The sequence below is a fragment of the Wyeomyia smithii genome, chromosome 1 (genome assembly GCF_029784165.1).
Source record: "Wyeomyia smithii strain HCP4-BCI-WySm-NY-G18 chromosome 1, ASM2978416v1, whole genome shotgun sequence".
Classification (NCBI taxonomy): domain Eukaryota; kingdom Metazoa; phylum Arthropoda; class Insecta; order Diptera; family Culicidae; genus Wyeomyia; species Wyeomyia smithii.
The window spans coordinates 27900749-27921446 of NC_073694.1; the positions used below are offsets into that span (position 1 = coordinate 27900749).

The 20698-nt window shown below is 42.1% G+C and overlaps 5 protein-coding genes across 7 annotated transcripts; 4 read left to right on the plus strand and 1 right to left on the minus strand.

The window, feature by feature from the left end:
• Positions 1 to 139: 139 nt before the first annotated feature.
• On the plus strand, positions 140 to 1649 carry LOC129716578 (zinc finger protein 62 homolog). The gene is made up of 3 exons (XM_055666416.1): positions 140 to 158; positions 226 to 482; positions 536 to 1649. The coding sequence occupies exons 1-3, from the start codon at positions 156 to 158 to the stop codon at positions 1647 to 1649; spliced, it is 1374 nt and encodes a 457-aa protein (XP_055522391.1). The 5' UTR covers positions 140 to 155.
• Positions 1650 to 2784: 1135 nt separating this feature from the next.
• Positions 2785 to 13738, plus strand: LOC129716561 (zinc finger protein 728-like). Of its 2 annotated transcripts, none has more exons than XM_055666401.1 (3): positions 2785 to 2918; positions 11462 to 11963; positions 12021 to 13738. In XM_055666401.1, the coding sequence occupies exons 2-3, from the start codon at positions 11861 to 11863 to the stop codon at positions 13292 to 13294; spliced, it is 1377 nt and encodes a 458-aa protein (XP_055522376.1). In that variant the 5' UTR covers positions 2785 to 2918; positions 11462 to 11860; the 3' UTR covers positions 13295 to 13738. The 2 variants fall into 2 exon arrangements, with proteins under 2 accessions (XP_055522376.1, XP_055522371.1); XM_055666396.1 differs by having other exon boundaries at positions 12040 to 13663.
• On the minus strand, positions 7964 to 9010 carry LOC129716632 (uncharacterized). Its single transcript, XM_055666471.1, has 2 exons — positions 8421 to 9010; positions 7964 to 8361 (listed from the first exon to the last, which is right to left on the minus strand). The coding sequence occupies exons 1-2, from the start codon at positions 8959 to 8961 to the stop codon at positions 8336 to 8338; spliced, it is 567 nt and encodes a 188-aa protein (XP_055522446.1). The 5' UTR covers positions 8962 to 9010; the 3' UTR covers positions 7964 to 8335.
• A 1073-nt stretch (positions 13739 to 14811) lies between the features above and the next one.
• On the plus strand, positions 14812 to 16741 carry LOC129716553 (zinc finger protein 728-like). Of its 2 annotated transcripts, none has more exons than XM_055666387.1 (2): positions 14812 to 15302; positions 15379 to 16730. In XM_055666387.1, the coding sequence occupies exons 1-2, from the start codon at positions 14956 to 14958 to the stop codon at positions 16541 to 16543; spliced, it is 1512 nt and encodes a 503-aa protein (XP_055522362.1). In that variant the 5' UTR covers positions 14812 to 14955; the 3' UTR covers positions 16544 to 16730. The 2 variants fall into 2 exon arrangements, with proteins under 2 accessions (XP_055522362.1, XP_055522369.1); XM_055666394.1 differs by having other exon boundaries at positions 14856 to 15302; positions 15360 to 16741.
• A 633-nt stretch (positions 16742 to 17374) lies between these two features.
• LOC129716625 (zinc finger protein 239-like) lies at positions 17375 to 19725 on the plus strand. Its single transcript, XM_055666462.1, has 2 exons — positions 17375 to 17945; positions 18038 to 19725. Exons 1-2 carry the CDS (start codon positions 17659 to 17661, stop codon positions 18855 to 18857), a joined length of 1107 nt encoding a protein of 368 aa, XP_055522437.1. The 5' UTR covers positions 17375 to 17658; the 3' UTR covers positions 18858 to 19725.
• Positions 19726 to 20698: the final 973 nt, after the last annotated feature.

The following is a 20698-nucleotide window of genomic DNA, read 5'->3' on the forward strand; positions in this document are numbered from 1 at the left end:
AAACAATTTTATTACATAAACTGACGTAACAGCAAACAGCTGTGCCACAAAACATTTCTGGTGACTGGAAATGACAACCAAACACACAGAAGAAAAAAAAATAAAACGCTGCGGTACAAGAGGTACAAGATAAAAAACAAATTTCGGTGTCTTAAATGGTCTAGAGGCGAAAATAAGAATTCTAACTTTTGATTGCTAGAATTTTGATAGCTCGTGTATTTTTAGGCAAATGGAATTGAGATAATCTGTTTAAAAAAAATGAAGGAAGAATCCGGGACGATAAAAGTGGAAGAAATTACGTTATTCGACACTCTGTTGGATGTTATGGAATCTGATCTACCAATCATCAAAAGTGATGGACGACTCTTCAGAGAGGAAACGGTATCACAAGATAAGTCTGCAATTGACACAAGTATCGATAAAACCGGTACATCGAAAACTACTGCAGCAGCTGATGGTGAAATTGCCGCTTCTAGCTCAAGGTAACTCTTGAAAAAATAGTTATTTCAGCACTCTTCAAGCTCCCCGTTTCTAGCTTGGGTTTTGATTCCCGTTCCAGGAGAACGAATGAATTGGAAACGAGCCCTACTGATGGCAACCAACGGAAACACATTTGCAACATTTGTGGTAAGGAGTACAAAACAAAGCGAGTTCTCTGTCAGCACAAGAAAACACATAATGGTGAACAATCGTTTATTTCTGACGAAAGTAACGAATCATTAAGCGCAGCAATCAAACTTAGTAACCATAATACGCATCATACAGAGGACAATAAATACAAGTGCGATATACGTGAGAAAGCTTTCTTCTTGAAAACACAAATCAGGAATCCTATGACGCAACACACAAAGAATCGCGCCCATAAATGTCTCATTTGCGGAAAAGGGTTTAGCTTCAAATCGCATCTTGAAAGACATACACAGTACCACAGTGACGAGCGTAGGTACAGATGCGACATCTGCGGCAAAGATTACAAATCAGCAGCCAGCCTATACAATCACAAGAGATATCATATCTTCCATGAGGATGAGCTGCATAAATGCCTCATATGCGGAAAGGAATACAAATCAGTATATAAGCTTAATGAGCACTCAAAGTATCACACATCCGATGAGGACGGATTGCACAGATGCGACCTTTGCGGGAAGGTCTTTATTTATCGCTCCTACCTCCTGAGACATAAGCACACTCACAGTGAGGAACAACAACACAATTGCGACATCTGCGGAAAAGATTTCAAATTACTACGTTATCTGAATAAGCACAGAAAGTATCACACAATCCATGAGGACGATTTGCACAAATGTCCTATTTGCGGGAAAGGTTTCGTGTATCACCACGCACTTTCAGAACATTTGAACACCCACAGTGACGAGCGGTACAGATGCGACGTCTGTGGCAAGGAATACCAGTCAGCAAAGAATCTGAAGTTTCACATGAAACATCACAAATCCGGAAAGAATGATCTGCACTGTTGCGACGTTTGTGGGAAAGCCTACGTTTATCGCTCTTCCCTCTTATATCATATGCACAATCACAGTGACGAACGCAAACATAGATGCGATATCTGCGGCAAGGATTACAAAACATCATCTATTCTGTATAGACACAAGAAGTATCACATATCCGAGGACGATGTACTGCACTAATGTGCCATTTGCGGGAAAGGTTTCGTGCTTCACTACGCACTCGAACAGCATTTGGAAACTCATAGTGACGAACTACGTACCAGTGTGAAATCTGCGGCAAACAGTACAAAAGCCGAACCGGAAGGGCGAACAATCGTGACGAATCCAACGAAATTTTCGAAGCTCTTGATTTAACATTAGTTTTTGAAACAACTTTTGCAATATAAAACAGGAAAGACTTAGGATGAGTTGTGTATTTTGTTGAACATTGTTACCGATGAAATCGGAACAATAAACTTGTAACACATGCATGCTATACGTTTTGTGAGTTTTTCTGTAGATTATTGTTAAATGTTACTTTTTGTCAGTGTAGTTGATTAAAGGCTCCCAAAATTATTGTTTAGATTTAATTTGGTTTAGAATTAACCCTAAATTTTCCATCAGTGTAAATAGGCACCCAGCCCAAATGTTTATTGTCAAAGACTGTGCATGAAGTCGATCATAAATATCATTTATATTGTACAGACCATAAAAAAGACGGCAAAGAACCGCATTAAATTTATTCAACCCTGCAAACCAATGGCTACTAACATCTCGAAGCAGTTTCAGTGCAGTGGGCTGGTGGACATACGCTCAAGCACGACTGTATCCTGTTCTCTGGCGAAGAGGGAGAGGAGGACTGAAAATGAAAGGTTGAGAGGAGAACGATAGGGACCGGTCGGGGAGTGAGAAGTAAACCGTCATGGAGTTAGGATCGTTGTCGCCTGCTCCGGTGTGAATCGTACGATTTTGGGAAAAAAGTAAAGTGCAAGTGGAGACGAACGTTGCCCTGCCCGATCTGGAGATCGCTAGAAAACCGCGACACTGGTGCGGAAACACGGCGAAACCCGACTACCGAAGGAAAATCGCTACACTGGTGCGGAGAAGTGGTCATTGGGACGAAAGATCAACGGAGCCACGTGGAATTGCCGAATCAGCAGGCGGTTGGACGTCGTACGTCGTCGTCGAAAGGCGTTGGGAGTCATCCGAATTTTGTCATCCCTGGCGGAGGTGCTGGTGTCCGGCGAGTCACGCTATCGTCGCGACACAGGTAGGCGAAGGGTGGAACGAACGTTCGTGAGGAGAGGGCCCGAAGAGGTCTGGTTGAGCCTGGCCCCCGCTCTTTGAGGCCCAAACCGATGGATTACCCCCTTGTCTGCGAGCACGGTGGATAGAGCGAAAGCTACACCAGTCAACGAGGCGACGGCCATTGTTTTATAGCTCTGTTCATCACATAGAAATCCGCTAAAGGTATGTTCTTCCGTGTCACTCTCCTTCTCTCTCGCGTTTGCATGTTCCAGTCATCAGTTTCTGACGGCTGCAAGGTCACACTCTAATCTGAATACCGGTTAAATATAAGTAATTTAAAATGATTTTTTTTTCCCTTTATTATAGAGACTTTCAGTCTTCGACTGGTTCGTCTCTTTTTGCAAAAGTTGACAATCTCGATGTATTTATTCATTTATTTTTTATGTTTGTTCGTATAGTCCAATATCTTTTAGATACAGTATCACTTCTGCAGCTGTTGTCGGTTGGTTCCCTAGGGCGTTCCCGATGCTCTCAGGGATTCCGTGTTTATTTCGTGCAGTTTGGTAATGTGGACAGTGGCAGAGAACGTGTTCCACCGACTGGTGGACTCTGCATGTTGGGCACTGCGTCTTAAATTCTCCACCACTCATGTTGTAAGCGAATGAAGTGTGCCCTGTTCTCAGGCGTGAAAGTGTTCGTTGTTCCTGCTGGATTGGGGGATCGTTCCATCGGGTTGTATCCATCTTTATCCTTCTTAGGAAATATTTCCTAGTTCCTTCCCTACCGGTGTTCAGCCAGTTTTCTGTCCATTTTTTCTCTATTACTCTCGTTATCCATGACTTCAGGTCTGTGGCTGGAATTGAATTAGTAAACCGTACCTGATTGCGACCCAATTTGGCGAGGTGGTCAGCCTTCTCATTGTCACTGATTCCGCAATGTCCTGGAATCCATACGAAAGTGGTATCTGGTGATACTTCGAGCAGTAGTTGTTGGAGCCATGGATGTGAGACCGTGTCGGACTGTAGCGCGGTGACAACGCTGGCCGAGTCTGTGAGTATGGCGAGTGGTCGTTCAGCCTGGGTGATTGCTGCGATGTAGGCTGCTGCTACTTCAGCTGAAAATATTGTACATTGGTTTGGGAGGCTAAGACTGGTTTCCATGTCATGTCCTGAAACTCCTATACCAACTCTTCCTTGTGCTAATGAGCCGTCCGAGTATCGGACAATGTTATTTTTGTAGCTGGTCCTGAGAAGCCCAGTGACTGCCTTTTGTACCGCTATCGGGTTTGAACCTTCCCTGAATCGGTTTTTTATCGTCAAATCTATTCTGATTTTCGGTACATTCCAGCCTCTGGCTCCACACCAGTGGATCCCTGATACAGGTGGGAGTACCTGGCCGGCGGTTTCGATGACGAGACGGTTGGCCTCAGTTAGGCAGCACTCCTCGTTTGATCGATTCGGTTCGGTTTTTTCAAGGAACGCGATGGTTCGGTGGCAAATGGCTCTTGTTAGGAAATGCCCGAAGGGGAGTACACCTGCTTCCGCACATGCTGCTAATCCTGGGGTTGAAGGAAGTAAACCGGATATGATCCGGATTGCTTTCTGGTATACTGGAGATAACTTTTGAATGAGGGTATCTATTTTCATTCCTGTGATCTCTAGGCCGTACGTCAGTCTGGTGTTGATGATGGCGCTGCTGATTTTCAATCTCGTCGTTCGATTAGTGTTCACGTGTTTACCCGCTAGGGCTTTTAGGAGGTTAACTCTCGTTTTGCAGTTCATCTTAACGCTGTCAAAATGTGCCTTGAAGCTTAGTTGGCGATCAAAGGTTACTCCTAATATCCTTAGGGTTTTTTTTTCCTGGGAATTTGTTCCCCTTTGATTATCACCGGTGTATTGCTGACGTGGTGTAGTTGGTCACAAATGTGTATATATCCGCTTTTTGGGACGGACAATTCAAAACCGGCATCCATTGTCCATTTAACCACATAAGATGCAGCCTGTATCAGCTTTCTCCGTATAGCCTTTACCGTTGCCCCAACCACCATGATGACAATGTCATCCGCATATACGAATATCCGGATGACGCCTGGTAGTTTCTGGAATACCCCATTCATCCTAATCAGAAAAAGAGTAACGGCAAGGACGGATCCCTGTGGAACTCCTGTTTGTTCCTGGTAGGTGTCTGATCGGTGGTTCCCTAAAATAACTTGGAACGTTCGATCTTGCAAAAAACCTTGGATGAAGCTCAAGATTCGTCCTTTGAGGCCCCATTCTATAATGTAGTAGATGTAGTATACCTGGTGTCCATGCTCGGTTATATGCCTTCGAGAGATCAAGTGCTGCGAGCTCGATGTGTTCCCCGTTAGAGATTGCGTCTTCCATCGCTTGTCGCATTACGCCAAAGTACGTGTTTGTACCTCGCCCAGGTCGGAAGGCGTATTGGCGGTCGTCCAATTTTTCTCCTTCGTTTAAGTACTGCATTAGTCTTCGGTTGACCATTCGTTCCATGACTTTGGATGCACAACATGTCAGGGATATTGGTCGGTAGTGTGAAACTTCGCATCCAGAGGTGTCAAGTTTTGGGATTGGGACGACCAAACTGTGCTTCCATGTTTTAGGGAAGGTCTCGCCAGTCCATTCTTGGTTAATTTTTTCTAGGAGGATGGATAACGTTTCCGGTGGTAACTTTTCAACAGGGGATAACCCACCTCGTCCGGTCCAGCAGATTTTCCTTTCACCTTAGACAGGGCGAAACGAAGGTCGTCTATTCGAAATGGTTGATTTATCTCCATTGCATTCCTGTCGGCAGGTATGATAACGTTGGCGATAGAGTCGGTTGTCACGCCGTTTTTACGGATAAAATCCGGGCTGTAGCCTTTCACCCCGCTGAGGTTTGCGAAATACCTACCTAGCAGATTGGTTATTGCAATCGGGTCTCTTGTTATGGATTGTTCGTGCTGTATTGCCATGCCTCTGGCTCTTCGCTTCCCGTTTACAGCGTTGACCTTGGACCATAAATCGCTTGCGCTTTGGGTAGGGTTGATCTCGTCGATAAAGTTTTCCCAGCTTTTTCGTTTTGCTATTTTTATAGTTTCTTGGCAGGAATTTCTTTGGGCCCGGTAGGCCCTAACGGCATTTTCTTTGTCAGGATGGTCATTTGAGAGGCGCTTCATGGCCCGAAGCGCTTTGCGTCGGGCTTTGACCGCAGCTGCTGTTTCAGAAGTCCACCAATGTAGTGCCTTTTTACCTGGTTTTTCACTGGTTCTTGGAATTGCCTCCGCGGCAGCAGAGAACATTTGCTCTATCGTTTGTTCTATATTGGTCGGGGGATTTTCCTGGCAACGTCTCGTTACTGCCGTTTGGTAGACGGTCCAGTCGGCATCTTTGTATAGCCATCTTGGCCTGCGAGTGATTTCGATGGGAGCTTCATCTATCTGGATTCCGATCGGGTGGTGATCGCTTCCTAGAGGATCTTTGTCGGCGGTCCAGAGAAGTCTTGAAACCAGACTAGTGCTAGCAAATGAAACATCGATCGATGATTCCTGTTGGCTTCGGGTGAATGTCGTTGAGCCGTCGTTTAAGAGTGCCGAATTGCAGTTCTCAGCGGCTTCACGTACCTCAATTCCTCGTCGATTTGACGGGTGTGTTCCCCAGTCTTGGTGGTGGCCGTTTACGTCCCCCATAAGAATGATTGGCTCTTCTAGGGATTTCAGAAACTCCTCTAGTCGGTTTCTTAAATTAGTCTCTTTCCTACATGGGATGTATATCGATACGATAGTGACAAGGGGAGGTCTGTATCAGCTCTGATGCGAATGAATGGTAGATAGGCTAGAACTCATATTCCTACCGAGTGGTACAAGTTGTCGCATTTTTTGATTGTCCATCTGTACTTGCCGGATAGAGATCGATTCATTCTGGCGACATTGGTGTTATGGATCTCCTGGAGAGCCAAGATGCTAGGGTTGTGTTTCTGGACCAGGTACTCTAAGTCCGACAAGTTATTTAAAAAGCCATTCATGTTCCACTGCATGGCTAGGTAGTCAGCTTTGGTTGTTGCTAGATTACAGGTGTTATGCTGCCGGTGAGTTGGTCTATCGTTGCTTGTTGTACAGTAAGCGCGCGTAACCTTTCTTTCGGGGCAGTGGGTGCTTTCTGATAGAGCTGCACCAATGGCAGCAGTCCGCGAGGACCCCGCTACTGGCAGAGAAGAAAGAGGCTTGGAAGAGTAGAGCGGAGCTCGGGAAGGTCCCGGGGCCGGCATTTCAGAGTTGTAAATTCTCGCTCTCCACAGATCGTACTTTAACGCGCAGGTTGTGGCTTCCAGTGGTATGGTGTTCCGTGTCATTTGCGAGGGGAGGGCATTCTGCGCTGCTATCCTAGCGGATCGTCGAGGAACAGCTTCATGTTTATCGTTGTTGGGTATTGCCGTCAGCCGCCGGGGGGTATTCCCTGATTCCTGTTGGTCTTTGACTTCCGCACCAGGGGGAGGCCAACTATCCGAGGCTGTGTCCGAGTTTTCGATTCCCGCGTTGTCCTGCGAGGGATACGAGGTATGAGCCCGCTTGTCCGTCTCGCTGTGTTTAGACGTAGTCTTGTCTCCCGCGTTGTCCTGCAAGGGATACGGGGGTAAGACCAGCTTGTTCGTCTTGCTGTTGGCCATCTGGTACCGGGGGTGATCTGCCGGTCCTGGTCCTCCAGAGACTTCCGCACCGGCAGTGCCCCGGCTACCCGAGGCGATTTTTTCGTGTATCGTTGGTCTGTTTTCATTTTTGTCTCTGTCAGTACAGTTGGTGTGATTGTCGTCCTCTCTATTAATTCCGCCCAAAAAGCGTCCCGACCGAGTTTCCAAATAGGCCATCTCATCTTCGGTGTTCGAACAGCTCTTGAGTCCGTTGTTGTCCTTAGGGGGATACAGGATAACCTGCTTTTCCGTCCCTTTTGCGACCCAAACAGAAGACCTAGGGTTGTCCGCCTCTTCGTTGCTGTGCGTACCGATAGGGCCTCGGTGCTCCTGTGATCCGGTCACGTTTGTTGTTTTTGTGGTGGTGGTGGAAAAGGTGTTCGCGGTAGCGGATCCCGAGGGAGTAGATACAAGGTTTTGGTTGGTTGGGGTTGTGGTGTATGATGTGGTTATAATTCTGTTAGAGTGGTTTTTGTCCTCAGCGGTTGTTTTCTGCTGTTACGATTTTGAATAGGTTTTGGAGCCATGGGTGTTGTAGGAAGTGTTGTTCGTCGGTTAGGTGTTAGGCCGAGCTGAGGACGAGGATGAACAGGTTTTATTGGAGTTCCAACGAATCTATTCGATTAATTGGTTCGTCGCCCGATGATATCGCTAGGTCTAGATTATCGGTAGTACCCGAGAGCATGTTACCATTCAGGCTCGGAGTTTCTTCGAAGTCCGAAAAAATGATTGGTGAGTCAGTTCCTTTTCTTCTTTTTGGTTTAGTATTCTTCTGTGAAGTGGTTTTTTTCTTAGTTCCGGTGTTCTTCTGATGCTTGGCTTTTGATTGGGAGGTATTGGTTACATTGGATATTAGATCTTCGGTTGGTTTTGTTGTGTTAGCTGACAGTAGTTCGTCTGGTGTTGGTATGGAGTTCTGGGTTTGGTTGGCACGAAGGGTAGTAATCTCCTAGTCTTTAGAAGCCACATCTTTTTTGAGTTGCTTAACTTGGAAGACCAGGTCAGAGATTTTTCCGTATTTTTTCGTTAATGTCATCCTACCTTGTCCTGTAAGGGTGTTTTCCAAGCTTTTGATTCTCTCGTCTTTACGTTGCAGTTCTTCGTGGAGCTCGGTGATAGCCAGCCTGAATTCGACTAATGTTTGTACATCAGAGTCATTAGCCTCTGGGCTGGTCTTTAGTGTTTCTTCGAGAGCGTTAATTTTCCTGTCCTTACTAACAAGTTTCTTGATTACTTGTTCCAGCCTCGATTCCAGAGTTTGAGTCGTCTTATCTTTACTATCTTTGGTCACACCGGCAAAGGATTTGTTGCCAGTGGCCGTTTCAAAGATCCTTCTCGCTGCGGGGTACGAGATTCCCTTGTCCACCCGAATCCGCTGAATGGCGTCTTCTTGTTGATATACCGGGCAATTGCGACTAGAGGTTGAGTGAAGGTTTGTTAAGCATCTGGGGCAGAGAGCGGTTGCAGTACAAGGGGAGTTTTCCACAATAGCGTGTTTCTGGGCACAGTGACCACAAGTAGAAGTTAGTTGTTGGCATCGCAGTTTTGTATGTCCGAAAGTGTAGCACTTGAAACATAACATTGGGGCAGGGTAGTAAGGACGAGTTTTGCATCGGAGGTATCTCCGTTTAGATTACTGGTTATAAAGACTTTCGCTTTTAGGAGGTCAGCAGTCGACCCCTAAAATGAAATTAGTGAACCGATCGGATATATATATATATGCCCGATTTCACTCGCAGCGACGTAAGAATAAAACGATATATTGAGATGACGTCCGACTGCGACGAAAACGAACTGACGACTGAAAAAATGATTTGCATTGTATACTTTTTCTACGCCTGAGCCTTATATGTCTTGCATGTGTTTCGGTTTTGTCCACTCTGTGAGCAGGTGATTTATTGGTAGTAAGTCCCCCTCAAATAGCGGTGGAAAGCCGACCCTAGGGTCCATGTAACCCCTGAGCTAGTCGTGTGTTACAACCAGCGTTGCTAAACGAGCGAGAAGCATAACATATCCACTCCTTTCTGCTTGAGAATGAGATGTGTGCTTCTCCAGTCGTTCGCACACACACCTTTGAGACACTCTTTATCATTCACGCACTTGCCAGAGCAGCAGCCAGCATACAACCGCTCGCAAATTCTCTTCTATCTTTTTACTCACGCCGAGTACGCGAGTACTCGAATAAGAGTACTTGACTAGGAGTGCTTGAAAAAATGTGCCCGAAAACGAAAATGCTTCGTTCACCGACTCACGCATGCGGTTTGTCAATCGCTGAACTGATGCCAAGCAGTTTTGCATCGTGCACCGACAGCCGAAAGTGGGGTGATAAATCTATATAGAATCGCATGCTTGAACGTGTAGGGTATCGGAATACCTACTCGCAGTGATGCCACATTTTTATCTGTATTTCGAATCTCAGGAAATCTCCTTGGTGATATTTCAATCTGTATAAAAATCTGCATATTATCTCAACATATCCCTTAGAAGAAAAAAACGCAACATAGTTTGTTCATTGACTCATTTATGCACACGTTTACGCGTAACATATAAATATAATGAAAACTCTAACACGCTCAATAGCATTTGAGTTCATTTTCGATTTTCAACTATATCGAAAAGTTTATTTCGCGACCTCATGAAAATAAAAAAAACTGTATAGTTCTGTACTATTTCTAGAAAATCTGTAATTTGTATATACAGATATCTGTATGAAAAATACACAAAAAATCGGTATAAGTACTGATAAATCTGTATATGTGGCATCCCTGCCTACTCGTCGAAATATTCTTTTTGTCACTCCGCTTCGTCGTGCCTTGTCACTCCGTATCGTCATAATGCGTCTTGACGGTCTTAATAATCACCTCCGCTGGTTGTGCTCGCGAGAAAGGGAGGTACTCGCGAGTGGGAAAGTACACGAGCGAGAGTGTGTGTGAGAAAACTCGCAAGCATCAACGCTCGGTAGTGTGAAATGAAAAAAGTAAAAGAGAACGAGAAACAGTACGACAGGAGTATCTCTAGTGTGAGATTTTGGTAGCCGCGAGAACGCCACTTGGAGTATCGCATGCTTTTTGCGAGCGAGTTTAACAACGCTGGTTACAACATACCAAATCAATTCGAATCGATTTTTCATGCAAAAAACTCAATGAACTCTTCAGTGTTTCGCAATATTTGCTGAATGAAATTATTCCGCATTAGCCCGTACATTTAGCAGATTGTAAGAGTGGTATTGAGAAAGGAGAGTTTCCAATTTCATTACAACAGTGACTTGACGGAAGACAACGGCAATGAAAAGAGATACAAGCTGCTTTCTGACAATTTCAACTTGAATAATCATTTGGAGTGAGCAAATCATCCGGAAATGAATACCTTACAGAAAGACGCATTGCTCAAAATTATTATTCCCCTGATTGACGAAACCAGGAAAACTTTCTGAAACGAACTTCCAGAAAACAGTTACAGTTTCAGTGTCTACTTTAAATTAACTTTTGTGTGGAATTTATTTGAAACCTTGCATTTATTATTTATCTGATAATTTTTTAACTGTAAAAAAACAGGGATTGAAGAAGAAAATATGGCCATACTCAGGAAAAACATTTGATGGGACTGACAGGCATCTATTTTTATGATGGGACATTTTGATCTCACATTTTTTTCTGACTTTTTCGAATAAAACATACTTTTTTGCATTCTTGATCGATAGTTAAGCAACAAATAGATGGAATCTGATATTTAGCTAAAAAACGATGAAAACCTATATGAAACTGATATGCGATTATACTGCCGCGCATGCCATGTCCGTCCCATTTGCATTTTCAACAAAATTGAGTTAACGGGCGGAAATCGTAGCTGACTATGCATAGTTTTGTAGCACTAGATGAACTCAACAACTTTGTTCTGGAAAACTTCGAGAAATCATCCAAACATATTGTCGTATTTCGTAAAAAGCAGTGGTATGAAATTATGTAAAAACGCGTTTCTCTCGACTTGCTGAAATTGCAAATGGGACCGTCCTGCTATACGTGGTAGTATAGGCAGTATAAATTCATGAAACAAGCGTGAAAAAACGTTAAAATTTTCTACAGTGTACCCAATTCTAAAATGACAATAAACAAACCGAGTATGGTGAGTTAAAATGCTGTGTGGTGAAATAGAAAAACAATTTTACCTGCAAAACTGACGTAACGCTGTGCAATAAAACCTTTGAGGTTGCTGTAAATGATAACCACACACACAGAAAAGGAAAAATAAGAAGCTGCGGTACGAGTAAAAAACAAAGTTCGGTCTGTCTTGAGATGAAAATAAGAATTGTGACGCTTGATTGCTAGAATTATTTCATGTGTGTGCTTTTGTGCGAATGAAGTTGAGTGAGTTTACTTCAATAAAAATGGAGAAAGAATCCGGAACGATAAAAATGGAAGAGCTTACGATATTCGACACTCTGTTGGATGTTATAAAATCTGACCTACCGATCATCAAGAATAATGGAGAGGAATCGGCACCACAAGATGACAATACTATCGATAAAACCGTTGAAACGAAAACTACTGCAGCAGCTGATAGTGAAATTGCCGCTTCTAGTTCAAGGTAACTTAAGGAAAATTTTTGATGCAGCACCCTTCGAATTATCCGTTTCTAACTTAGGTTTTGATTCTGGTTCCAGGAAAACGAATGAATTGGAAACGAACCCTACTGACGACAGCCAACGGAAACACATTTGCAGCATTTGTGGTAAAGAGTACAAAACAAAGCCAGTTCTCTGTCAGCACAAGAAAACACATAATGGCAAGCAATCGTTTATTTCTGACGAAACTAGCGGAACGTTGAGCACAGCCCGCAAGCTCAATAACCATAATACGCATTTTACAGAGGAAAATGAATACAAGTGCGATATATGTGAAAAAACTTTCCTCCTGAAAACGCAAATAAAGCTTCACATGACGCAACACACGAAGGATTGTGCCCATAAATGTCTCATTTGTGGAAAAGTGTTTAGCTTCAAATCGCATCTTGAACGACATACGCAGTTTCACAGTGACGAGCGACGGTACAAATGCGACATCTGCGGCAAGGATTACAAATCAGCAGCCAGTCTTTATCAACACAAAAGGTATCACATTTCCCATGAGGATGAGCTGCATGAATGCCTCATTTGCGGGAAGAAATACAAATCAGTATACAAGCTTAATGAGCACACAAAGTATCACACATCCGGTGAGGACGAATTGCATAGATGCGACCTTTGCGGGAAAGTCTTCATTTACCGCTCTTACCTCTTAAATCATAAGCACACTCACAGTGAGGAACGACGGCACAAATGCGACATCTGCGGAAAAGATTTCAAATTGATATATTATCTGAATATTCACAAGAAGTATCACACAACCCATGAGGATGATATGCACAAATGCCCCATTTGCGGGAAAGGTTTCGTGCTTCACAGCATACTCTTAGATCATTTGAACACCCACAGTGACGTGCGGTGCAGATGCGATATCTGCGGCAAGAATTACCAGTCACCACGGAATCTGAAGAATCACATGAAATATCACACATCCGGAAAGGATGAACTGCACAGTTGCGACGTTTGTGGGAAAGCCTACGTTTATCGCTCTACCCTCTTATATCATATGCAGGCACACAGTGACGAGCGAAAACACAGATGCGATATCTGCGGCAAGGATTACAAAACAGCAACTATTTTGAAAACTCACAAGAAGCTTCACACATCCGGTGACGATGTACTGCACAAATGCGCCATTTGCGGAAAAGGTTTCGTGGTTCGCTACGCACTCGAACAGCATTTGGAAACTCATAGTGACGAACGACGGCACAAGTGCGAAATTTGCGGCAAGCAGTACAAAAGCAGAGGCGCACTTTACGTGCACGGAAAGGCACATAAGGGCGAACAATCGTGACGAATTCAACGAAGCGTTTGAAGCGTTCCGACTCAAATATTTTCTCTGCGAAGGCGCTGAGCAACCATTCAAATGCGAAATTTTCAAGTCTCTTAGTTTATGTACGCAAAATAGAATACACATTGTGTTGCGCAGCGGTTTATTCTTGCACAGAAAAAATGTACAGGCTCGTTGAGGTTCACATTAGAAAAACAACACTGGGTAATTATAGATCGAGTACGATGAAACTATCGTAATGTCTAATTTGAAAAAATATATATTAATGAAAAATACTTTGATTTAACACTAGTTTTTAAAACAACCATTGAAATATAAAACATAAAAGACTCAGGAAGATTTATGTATTTTGTTGATGTAGAATATGCCAAATTTATTCGATTGGATTTTTCATGTAAAACACTCTATGAACTAATTTTAAAGACAAAGACATCTACATGCCAAAACACCGGAAAAGACTTTTGATTTGCTGAAAATCAGTTGTTTGAATAAATTGCTGCCTGTTCAGCATTTGAGCATTTGACATGATTTTGCTGATGTATCTCAGCAAAAGTTAGAAAACACACAGAATGTTCTTTTGTTTTTTGTTATTTTATTAAAACAAATGTTTCACATTGCGAATATTTATTTTAAAGTTATCTGATTTTGAATCTGAATTATCAGTATGAACTTTCAAATGTCTTTGTAGCCCATCGACATAACCTTCCACTAATTGGTAGCAGAAATTACATTACAGTATATTGCCCAAATTCCTAGAAAAGACTGAAAATTAACCTGCCAAACATTTTTTTATATCACAATTATTCTATTTAAGCGCATGCAATGCTTTTTCAAATTTCACATCCATGATACAAACGCTTATAAGCTCATTTTCATTTCTCTATAGTTTTGTTAACTTTTTTTGCACAAAATGGCGATTGTTCTGACAGTTTGACGGATGGAGTTGCCAGAAATTCAGCAATTACCAGCAATTTGCTGATTTCCGGTAAACAGAATTCTGAATGCTGATAATCAGCAAAAATATTATTATCGATTATTTTCAGTATTTTATTTTGCTGAAAATCCTTTTCAGATTTTGGTGTGTCAGAAAAATGACACCTTACAGAAAGACGCATTGCTTAAGATTATTATCCCTCTGATTGACAAAACCAAGAAAAATTTCTGAAAAGAACTTTCAGAAAAAGTTACAGTTTCAGTGTCTACTTAAATTTATTATTTGTTTGGATTTTATTTGAAACAACTATGCATTTATTATTTATCCGATGATTTTTTAACAATAAAAAGCTAAAAAACAGCATCAAATATTTGTTGTATGGATTGAAGAAGAAAATACTCAAAGTACTCAGGAAAATCATTTGGTGGGGCTGTTTTTTTAAGATGGGACAGGTTGACCCCACTTTTTCTGATTTTTTCGAATGAAACATAAGTTTTTGTATTTTTAATCGATAGTCAAGTAAGAAATAGATGGAATCTGATATTTAGCTCAAAACCATTAAAATAAATGTGCGATGGCAGCAGAAATTCATGAAATAAGTGTGAAGAAACGTTATAATTTCCTACAGTGTACCCAATTCTAAAATGGCAACAAACAAACTGAGTGCGGTGAGTTGAAATATTATGTGGTGAAATGCGTAAAACGCATAAAATCTTTGAGGTTGCTGTAAATGACAACCAAACACACAGCAAAAGAAAGAATAACGGTACGAGATAAAATACAATGCGGTCTGGCTTGGAATGGAAATAAGAATTCTTACGCTTGCTTGCTAGAGTTATTTCGTGTGTGTGTTTTTGTGCGAATGGAGTTGAGTGAGACTACTTTAATAAAAATGGAGGAAAAATCCGGAACGATAAAAGTGGAAGAGCTTACGATATTCGACACTCTGTTGGATGTTGTAAAATCTGACCTACCGATCACCAAGAATGATGGACGCTCTTTCAGAGAGGAATCGGCACCACAAGATTACTATACTATCGATAAAACCGATGGTGAAATTGCCGCTTCTAGCTCAAGGTAACTTAAGGAAAATTTTTGATTTAGCACTCTTCGAATTCCCCGTTTCTAACTTAGGTTTTGATTCCGGTTCCAGCGAAACGAATGAATTGGGAACGAACCCTACTGATGGCATCCAACGGAAAGACATTTGCAACATTTGTGGGAAGGAGTACGAAACAAACCGAATTCTCTGTCAGCACAAGAAAACACATAATGACGAACAATCGTTCATTTCTGACGAAGGCAGCGACACGTTAAGCACAGCCCGCAAGCTTAACAACCATAATACGCATCATACAGCGGAAAATATATACAAGTGCGATATATGTCAGAAAACTTTCCTCCTGGAAAAGAAAATAAGGAGACACATGAGGCAACACACCAACCATCGCTCCCATAAATGTCTCATTTGCGGAAAAGGATTTATCTACAAATCGCATCTTAAAAGGCATACGCTTTTCCACAGTGACGAGCGACAATACAGATGTGATATCTGCGGCAAGGATTACAAATCAGTATACAAGCTTAATGAGCACACAAAGTATCACACATCCGTCGAGGATGATTCGCACAGATGCAGCCTTTGCGGGAAAGTCTTCGATCGTCGCTCTTACCTCTTAAAACATAAGCACATTCACAGTGAGGGAGAACCACACAAATGCGACATCTGCGGAAAAGATTTCAAATTACTAGATTATCTAAATAGTCACAGAAAGTATCACACAATTCATGAAAATGATTTGCACAAATGTCCCATTTGCGGGGAAGGTTTCGTGCTTCACCGCATACTTTCAGAACATTTGGACACCCACCGTGACGAGCGGCACAGATGCGACATCTGCGGCAAAAATTACCAGTCAGTAAAGAAACTGGATTATCACATGAAGTATCACACAACCGGAAAGGATGAACTGCATAAATGCACCATTTGTGGGAAAGGCTTGATTAATCACTCTACCCTTTTGAAACACATGCAGACTCACAGTGACGAGCGAAAGCATAGATGCGATATCTGCGGCAAGGATTACAGAAAAGCAGATACTCTGAATGAACACAAGAAGCATCACACATCCGGTGACGATGTACTGCACAAATGCACCATTTGCGGAAAAGGCTTCGTGCGTCGTTACGCGCTTAAACAACATTTGGCAACTCATAGTGACGAACTAGGGTACAAGTGCGAAATTTGCGGCAAGCAGTACAAAAGCAGAGGCGGACTTTACTTGCACAGAAAGACACATAACGGCGAACAATCGTGATGAACTCAACGGAACGTTCAAAGCTTCCCGACTTATTTTAATTTCCACGAGGCACATGTCGAAGCGCTGCGCGACCAATCAAATCAATTCCAATGTAATAACTGTGTCGCGCATTCATTATAAAAACAACTTTGTATAATAATGGATCAAGTACGATGGAGCGATCGTAATGCTCGATTTGATAAAATATATGATTTGAAAAAGGTGTAAAACTTTAACTCAACACGCAGCCTCTGCAATATATAACATAAAAGACTCAGAAAGCGTTGTGTATTTTGTTAAAGCAGAATATACTAAATCACTTCGATTCGATTTTTCATGCAAACACTGATTAAACTGAATTTAAAAATAGGTGTAGATTGGAAGGTTAATTTCTCCAAAGACATCCACATGCTAAAACACTAAATGCTAAATTTAGGGTAGCGAACGGTTTCGGCAGATTTTCTGCAGCAATCTTATGCAGAAATCTGCCGAAAAAAAACCACTGCCGAAGTCGTCCGCTGTTGCAAATGAACGTGGCAAGTTAGCCTTTTAATTCGATGCCAACCACCACGTTATTTAAACCGAACTGATTGATTTTCTACGTTGCGATGTTTATTTAGTTTTTTGGTTTTCAATTAGATTGCAGACATTTTCCAAACAGACGTTACCTAACTTCTCTGTCATGGATAGTTTTTCATTCACATTCACGAATGTATTTAACTTGGAGTTTGGTCTAATCAATTCAAGTAATAAACTGCAAAAGCACTTGAAATAAACGTGACAATTTTCTACCGTGTGCCCAGTGCTAAAATGTCACCAAACAAATATGAGTGTGGCGATGTAAAATTTTAGGTGGTGAAATTGAAACACAATTTTACTTGCATGAATTGACGTTACGGGAATCAGCTGTGCCATAAAAGCATAAAACGCATAGAACTGTGTGTTTGGAAATGACAACCAGACACACAGAAGAGAAAGGAGAGAAAGTGAAAGAATAACACACACAGCAGAACGGGGTCAAAACAAATTTCGATCTGACTTAAAGAGCCTAGAAATGAAAAATAGAATCCTGCAGCTTGATAACTTTTTCGCACTTTGATTGAAATTTTGTTAATTAGTTCGAGTGTGCTTTTATGCGGACGGAAATGGGAGAATCTGTTTCAATTAAAATAGAGGAAGAATCCAGGATGATAAAAGTGGAAGAGCTAACGATATGCGAAACTCCGTTGAATGCAACGAGATCTGCTCTATCAATCACCAAGAATGAGAGAAGTCCATTCAGTGCGGCATCATCAGCATCATTAATTTGGCCATGTGTAGTAAAAGGTGAATCTGAAATCGACAACACTCTTGATAAAGTTGGTAAACCAACGGAGATGGCTTCAGTAACAGATAGTGAAATTGTCACTTCTAGCTCAAGGTAACTGATTTTGTAAAGTTTTTTGAGTTTATGTTTTGTTTGATTCGGCACACTTCAAGTAACTTATCTTCAACCGATTTCTCCCGTTTCAGCCAAACTAATGAATTGGAAGCGAGCCCTACTGATAGCAACGAGCGGAAACACAATTGCGACATCGACAACAAGGAGTGTAAGGTAAAACGAGTTACCTACCAGCGCAAGAAAGCATCTAACGGTGAACAATCGTGCAAGTGTGACAAATGCGGCAAAACGTTCAGCTCAGCCCTCAAGCTTAGGAATCATAACGCGCATCATACTCTGGAAAAGAACTTTAGCTGCGATATATGTAGGAAAGCTTTCTGCCTAAAAAGTCAACTAAGGGACCACATGAAGAAACACATGTCGGATGGCCCCAATAAATGCCTAATTTGCGGAATACCGTTCAGGTTTAAATCTTACTTGGCAAGACATGCGTACCTCCACACTGACGAGCGACGACACAGATGCGACATCTGCGGTAAAGAATTTAAATCAGCAAGTAATCTGACCGTACACATGAAGTATCACACATCCGGTGGGGATGAACTACACAAATGTGGCTTTTGTGGGAAAGGCTTCAATTACCACTCTTTCCTCCTAAAACATATGCACACTCACAGTGACAAGCGACGGTACACATGCGACATCTGCGGTAAGGATTACAAATCACCGAGTAATCTGAATCAACACAAAAGGCATCACACATCTGGTGACGATGTATTGCACAAATGCGATATTTGCGGGAGAGGATTTGTGCTTCGCTATGCACTCGTACAGCATTTGGAAACTCATAGCGACGAACGACGGTACAGGTGCGACATCTGCGGCAAGCAGTACAAGAGCAGAGGAGGACTCTTCATGCACGGAAAAGCACAGCACAGCGAACAATCGTAACAAATACGGTGAAACGTTCAACACATCCTTAAAGGTTAAGCATCATAAAACGGGGCAAAGCTTTTCCACCAACATTGCCAGTATGCCAGATAAATCTGAATTCTGCCAGATTTCTGTTTGCGCGCCAGACAAACAGCTAAACCTCAGAATCTGCCAGATCTGCGAGATGGGCCGTTGCTGGCCTTCACCTACCTACTCCCGGCGAGAGCAAAGAAAAGGTCATCACTTAAAATTCTGCCAGGAATTTTATCCAAAAATGAGTGCCAGATTTTTACCAGACTTTATTTTCGTTTTGCCAGATTTTATCTTAAACTTAGTGGTAACGCTGTTTCCGACCTAATCATATCCCCACGTGGAGCATGTACTGTCAAAGCGCTAAGTGATTATTCATATGCAACATAAGTCTCCCAGGTTTCCCAGTTTGCGCACTTGCACCAAAAAATGCACACGTTTGTTGAGCGCAAAGCATACGAATGAGACTTGTGCAATGTCAGGTTTACCCAAAAAGAGCAGTCTCACCAATTATAAGAAAAACTACGCTGGATAGAGGCAAATCGCGTGCGATGGAGCGATAATAATACCAGATTTTTTTTAATTTATAAATTGAAAAGTTGTAAATTTTGTATTACACTAGTTACTAGAACAACCTTTACATGAGGGGTCTTCACATCGAGCTCGTATACGAATACCCAGCCGTAAACTGTGTATCTTCCATTACTCGTCAATGGAGGTGAGTATTTTTACGGCTGGGTATTTGTTTACGAGCTCTACATGAATACCCATATTATATCAAAAGACTTACGAAGAGTTAAGCATCTTGTCGATAACAACAACTTTGCAGAATAAACTGAACCAATTTCTAATCCAACATTTGGGAAACACTAACTATTAAGTTTGCTTTCAAATATATAGGTGAAATCAGTCCCCATTAACATCCATTTTCAAATCAGTACTGAATTGAATACATTCAATTTTAAGTATTGTCTGGTCAATGTAAGTGAGGACTTCACAAAAACACTTTAAATAAATGGGACAATTTTCTACTGTGTACCCAATGCTAAAACGACAACAAACAGGCTGAGTGTGGTGATCTGATATAGTCGGTAAACAATTCTATATCTGAACAAACTGACGTTATTGTAATCAGCTGTGCTGTGATTGGAAAAGCTGGAAAATACAACCAGATACACAGAAAAGAAACAAGAACAGGCAGAAATACACTAACATTCAACGTTCGAAATCCCGTGCGATAGGAAGTGTATCCTCGTGGAAATTTTATTTCGATTGTTCGGATTGGAAGGAAAAGCAGTATAAGGCAGTGAATAGAGTACGAGAAGACTAGATTTGTGAAAATAAACTGTTTGATCCAGAATAAAAAGTTAAAAGTGAAAAATAAGTGTTCGCGAAAAAGAGCCGCCATTTTGTTCCTTGTAACGGAAAAAAAACGAAATAAGGAAAAAGAAAAGCGTGTAAAATTGGCCAAAAGCACAGGATGGGGGGGTTAAAAGACCCTCCGGACTCCTCCGGGGCAATACCGAAACAAACACCACCTGGTGGAACGAAACCAAATGCAAAACCTGATGAAACCCTTCGAAACACGAGGCAATATTCGGACATTACCTACAACGCAATGGATGCGGCACCCTACCGCATTTACGTAGAACTTAAGAACAAAGAAGACGGAAAACAGAAAATCAACAAGTTCTCTTTGGGAGCGTATTTGCGCGGAATGAACGAATTCAAGCTATTCATCACGGATATGAAATATTTGGGACAGCATAAGGTGATGGTATTCGTCAGTAGTTCACGAAGGCTAACCAGCTCGTCGAAGTGATCAACAT